This window comes from Mesoplodon densirostris, chromosome 18 (genome assembly GCF_025265405.1).
Source record: "Mesoplodon densirostris isolate mMesDen1 chromosome 18, mMesDen1 primary haplotype, whole genome shotgun sequence".
NCBI lineage: Eukaryota > Metazoa > Chordata > Mammalia > Artiodactyla > Ziphiidae > Mesoplodon > Mesoplodon densirostris.
The window spans coordinates 3,109,620-3,115,266 of record NC_082678.1 but is presented as its reverse complement, the minus strand read 5'-3'; the positions used below and the strand labels follow the sequence as shown (position 1 = coordinate 3,115,266).

The 5,647-nt window shown below is 54.5% G+C and overlaps 1 protein-coding gene across 1 annotated transcript; it reads right to left on the bottom strand.

Annotated features, from left to right (window-relative positions):
• Positions 1-929: 929 nt before the first annotated feature.
• On the bottom strand, positions 930-4,373 carry HOXB4 (homeobox B4). The gene is made up of 2 exons (XM_060081779.1): positions 3,832-4,373; positions 930-3,005 (listed from the first exon to the last, which is right to left on the bottom strand). Exons 1-2 carry the CDS (start codon positions 4,286-4,288, stop codon positions 2,707-2,709), a joined length of 756 nt encoding a protein of 251 aa, XP_059937762.1. The 5' UTR covers positions 4,289-4,373; the 3' UTR covers positions 930-2,706.
• Positions 4,374-5,647: the final 1,274 nt, after the last annotated feature.

The following is a 5,647-nucleotide window of genomic DNA, read 5'->3' as shown; positions in this document are numbered from 1 at the left end:
CAGCCGGTCTGCGGAGATTTGCTGTTGAATAATAACAAAGGAGAGAGGATACGTATTTAAAGAAAAGAAGTGATTAATGGTTTTCTGTATAATTCTCACATTTTTCTTAGCTCTTGTCTACACAGAATGGCTGTGAACTTTAAGCTCCATAGAAATCTTTTTTATTCTATTCATACCTTCCTAAGAGCAGCTTTGATTTGGTTCTGTAGAGACATGGGGGGGCATATGCTTTTTAAGAACTATTTTTCCCTCTAGAAGGGAAGGGCCGCCGCGTCCCTTGGCAGCTAAACATCACACCGCGATTCCACCGAAAACAAAGCTCGCCACTCTCAACCTCCAGGTCCGGCCGATTTGCTACGAGTCTCCCCGCAGCATTGAAACGAGCGGTTCAAACGCCCTTTCCCGCGCGGTGGACCCCGGCCCGGTCTCTCCCGGGCCCTACCCAGCCTCAGACACCCGGGAGCTGCACACCGGAAGAATGCAAAAGAAATAACAGTAAAACGCGCTGGTGGAATTGGTTATTTTTATTTTCTGAAGGGAGATGGGACCGAAAAACGACTTTTAAATGCATCTGCTCTCCCGAGCCCTGAGCTTTTGGGAGGCGGGATGGCTGTACCCGGAGCCACCACCGGACCAGAGCCCCGAGGTCGGAGCCCCCAGACCTTAGAACTTCTCTTGGGCTCAGCCCCAAAGCGGCCCAAGCCTGACAGAGCTTCTGAGGGTCACCTACACCCCTCCCTTCCCCCACTCCATTCTAGGGGTGACTGGGACCTCAGAGACAGAAAGCTATTTGGTCCCCAGTCATACTTTCGATACTTTCTATGAGAAAGAAAATGAAAATTAATACAGGAGCAGGGCTTCACAAAAGAGGCCATTTGTCTTCTTGATTATCTATTTGCTTGTCAGAGTTTGAGCTATGGCACCGGCTAGCTCCTTTGTAATATAAAAATACTCTGAAAACCTGCAAACACCCAGAAACATCTGTGCAAAAAATTAGACTCATTAAAGCCTTAAACACCTCAGAGGAAAACGATACCTTCTTACGCGGGAGGAAAGAGGCCGGCCGCTCAGAATCCTCTCTCGGAACTTTAATAAGCAAAGAGTCGTCTGTCTAGAAGGAGACAGCTTTAACCGCATTTTATTTGCTTATGACAAATAAATCACTATATGAAAGCCTTTGTCATACTTAAGCCTCTTGTGTTCTACAATGAAACATTTTCCCCCCATTAGGGATTGGAGTCAGCCCTCTCAGTCCTTTCAATCCATTTTTGGACTAGAGGGGAAAAATTAAAAGCCCCAAACAAAACACACCCACCCCAAAAGGAAAACAAACCAGCCACCACAATTTGGAGTCCTCTGAGATACAAATTCCCATCGGATCCTTTGAAAAAATTCCTCAGCCACATAAATGTGCAGTCGAATGGACCGGGGTGCCTAAAATATACTCTGGGAGGCATTTATCTGCATCTTTACATCAAGGTTTCAACAAAAACACGCCGTGCTGGTCACAAGAAACCAAACATTTATTTCTATTGTCACTCTGTACAGGACACACATTTTCACGCCAACAAAGGGTTCTAGACTCAGGCAGCCCCAGAACTAAGAAGGGTCCTGGTTTGGAATGTCAGAAAGAGCATAGGAGAGAGGACGCACATGACATAAAATAATTAATAATAATAATAATAATAATAATAATCAATGCAACAATGATGAACTATGGGAGAGGTTTCTGTAACCTCATCTCCCAGGTGGGAAGGGCATTTTATTTCCTAGTTTCACATTCACTTTCAGTCTAGAACAGGCCTCCACTGTACAACTCCAGATTGGCCAGAGGGTTGTGCCCAGCTCCCAGAACGCAACTGGCCCCTCACCCCGCCAGACACAGCTTGACCTTCCAGAGGAAGGCCCTCCTGGTCTCTGGGTCCTCTCTTTCTCTTGGACTGTTTCCCTGCCCTGCTCCTGCGTAGCCGAGGCACGCATCCCCCTGCCCGCCTCCGCTTGTCCCCTTCCTGTGGTCCCTACCCCAGCCCCGCAGTGCAAGGGGGTGAGCGGCCAGCGTCCCCATGAACGGGCACGGCGGGGGAGAGAGGTTGCGTGCATGTGTTTGTTACCGTGGCCAAAACACTGCGCTATCTGGCAGTCAGAGGATGCTTTCGCTGGGTTTCAGGAATGGGGGACAAAGAAAAAATATCCAGACTGTCTTCCAGCAGCGGCAGCAGCAGAGGCGGCGGCGGCGGCGGCCGAGCCGGGCCTCATTTGTTAGCGGGGTGTCGAGGTAATGGTCGCCACCGAGGCCCGTCCTCTCCTCGGCAGAGTAAACAAGACAGATGGGCCTGGGCCTGGCGTGATTAAAGATGAAACGTGGATCCATCTTCACCAAAGCTGAAAATGAGGAGTGCAGCCTCCTCCTATTTCTCTTTCTGTCTTTTTCTTTCTTCCTTCTTCTTTTTTTTAAGGAAGAAAGCAAGAGACTTGAACCTTGCTTCTGGGGGGCCTCGCCCGGCTCCATAGTGTCATTTCTATAAATAAAGCTTCCCCTCCCCCCTCCTCTGCATTTATTCGTGTAAATAGACAAAGTGGGGGGAGGGCAGGTAGGCTTTTTCGGACCCAGGCCTCAGGGTCCCCTCCCGCGTCTCCCCCAACCGCACCCCCCCGCGCTCGCAACCCACCCCCGCCCCGAGGTTCGCGGCTCCCACGTGGGGGACACTAGAGCGCGGGGGGGCCTCCGTTGGGCCGGCCAGGGGGCCCTCCGGCTGCGCCTGCGGTGCTACCCGAGCGGATCTTGGTGTTGGGCAACTTGTGGTCTTTTTTCCACTTCATTCGCCGGTTCTGGAACCAAATCTTAATCTGGCGTTCGGACAGGCAGAGCGCGTGGGCGATCTCCACCCTCCGGCGCCGCGTCAGGTAGCGGTTGTAGTGAAATTCCTTCTCCAGCTCCAAGACCTGCTGGCGAGTGTAGGCGGTCCGAGAGCGCTTGGGCTCCCCGCCGGCGTAATTGGGGTTTACTGGACACACACAAAGAGAGGGAGAAAGAGAAAGTTTTATTGCCCCGAAAGGGAGGAGGGAGAGCCCTTTCTTCCAGCTAACGCAGTGTCTCCCTCCCTCCCTCTCCCGCCACCTCTTCTTCCTCCAGAGGGGGTGGGGATGAAAGAGAAAGCGGGATCCCAGGAAGAGAAAGAGACCTCTAAGTTTTGGAGGACTGTGTGGTCACGACGTTGTTGTTTGGGTGTCTGGGGGGGAGTGAGGAATCTTCACAAGGTTTTAATCGCTCCTCTCTCCCCGCACGTGGCCTGGGGCCCGGGATGGGAGAATGAAGGGTGAAAGAGGGAGGGGGCTTCATTAAACCTTTCTTCTGTTAGTTCCCACCCTCTCTGCTCAGATTCCAAGCACTGCCTGCCCCCAGTAAAAACTTTTGCCCGCTTCTCAAGCCAAGGAGCCAGACTAGAGGAAAGAAAGGAAAAAAAAATACAGGGAGTTGACTCAACTCTCAGCTTAAATACAGATTACCTCCTCCCCCCTTCTCCTCCCCCCCTTACACCCCTCCCCAATTTCCAATTTCACTGAGACTGCATCTCCCTGGCGAAAAAGTCGCTGGTGAGAATGGCAAAGAGGATGGGGAACCGACTTCAAAGGCGCGGGGCCCACCAGGCCATAAAAATTTATGGGGGATGTAATTATGTGGCTCTGAAAACAGGCGACCGTAAATCTCCGGCAATGGCGAGTTTATAGCGGGGACAATTGGCTTCCCCTAGCTCCCCCCCACCATGCCTCGAGGTCCCTTTGGTGTAAAGCGCCGGGGGTGGGAGGGGGAAGGGGTGCCCACGCACTCACCCGTGCTCACGTGAACTTTGCGCATCCAGGGGTAGACGACGGGCTCTTTGCACGCGGAGTGGGACGGGCTGGGGTGCAGGGGGTTCTGAGCGCAGGGAGGCGGCGGGGGGCTGCTGCTGACGGCCTCGCAGCGCTGGCCGGGCTCCGGGAGGAGGGCCCCAGAGGGCGGCGGAGCGGGAGCCCGAGGGGACAGCCCGGGCGGTGGCGGGGGCGGCGGGGGCGGTGGCGGAGGCGGCGGGGGCCCAGGGTCCCGGCAGGCCGCGTAGCGCTGCACGGTGCACGCGGAGCGCCGCCCGAAGCCCGCCTCCGGCTGGAAGCTGCTTTCTCGCCTCTGGCCGCCGGCGTAGTACCCCGGCGAGTGGTCGCTGGGTAGGTAATCGCTCTGTGAATATTCCTCGCACGGAGGGAACTTGGGGTCGACATAGTTTGAGTTGATCAAAAAAGAACTCATAGCCATTAATTTCTGGGAATTGTCCACAAAATATACTAAAATTTATTCCGACCCCTGACTCGTTTTCCTGTTTCCGAAAGCCCTCCTACTTACTGTCAAGTGAACAAAGTTAGGGGCCCACGTGATCCTCGGAGCCAATGGCCGCCCCGCCTGCGATTCCCGGATAAGGAAATCTGCTCACCCGGACCCTACTCCAGCCAAAGAGGTTTATTTCCCCTTCTTCTCTTTCCCCCCCCCTCCCCACCCAACACCAGGATTTACATAGGGCTCCTGCGGGGCGACCGCCTCCTCGCTTCTCCTCACCCGGATCGGGGAGAGGGAGGGAGATGCAGAGCGAGTGAGCAGGTTGCCACCCGAGGGCCTGTTGGGGCGCTGGGCGGAGCGCAATCCCTGGATCCCCTCAGAAGCTGGGGCTTCGGGTGTGGCCCCTCCTGTCCTGCCTCACCTCCCCCAGGCCTTCCTTAGGGCCCCAGCCCCTCCTCACGACGTGGCGAGCGGGAGCCCCTGCACCCGGCGTCTGTGCGGGGGAGTTAAGTGAGGGGCGGACTAGGGGCTCCGCCTGAGAGGGGAACCCACACGGGGGAGAGGCACTGAGCGTGGGCCTTTTCTTTGCAGCCGCACGGGGAGGGGTAGGGAGTGAGAGAGGAGGCATCGGCGCAACCAGGCGGGTGCACGGAGGGACTTGTCAGAGATGAATGGAACCGCGGGCGGATCGATAGGAAATTCATGCACTAATTCGGGGAGACCTCGCCTTCCAAATCGCATTTAGCTGCGCTATTAGTTTGGCTGTGTCAGTCAGTCCGTCTCTTTCCCTCTCCTATCCACTCCTCCCCGTACCCCACGCGGCCCAAGCCGGGAGAAACGACTTGGTTTCCCACACTAAACATGAGCACTAGAGTAAAAAACCTCCAACTGTTGAGAGCACGTTGAATAGAAATTTGCTAATTCCAAAAGCACCGGAGCAACGCTAACCGGGCGTCGAGACGTTGTAATTGCCGCTAATGCGGCCGCCTGCGCAGCGAGCAGAAATCTCACATCCTTGTGATGCTGAAGATAGGAGACAGGGGTGATCCCCACACATTAACACCCCCTGGTAATCGTGTGTTTCCAGGGCATCTTGCTCTGAACCCAAACGGAAAGGCGACCTCTGCATCCGTTTGAAAAGCAAATTTCCTTTGCCTTCGCACACTGAAGACAAGTCATTTTTACCGTATTTTCAGTGAAGCCTCCCTAAGCCCAAAATAGGGAATAGGTGGGCTGGAGGGAGAGGATAAAATAAAAACATCAGCAACAATATCAACCTTTTAAGAGAAGTGAAAAAGGACCAAGGCTCCCAAGGGCAGGCAGGGGGAGATTTCAGGTAGA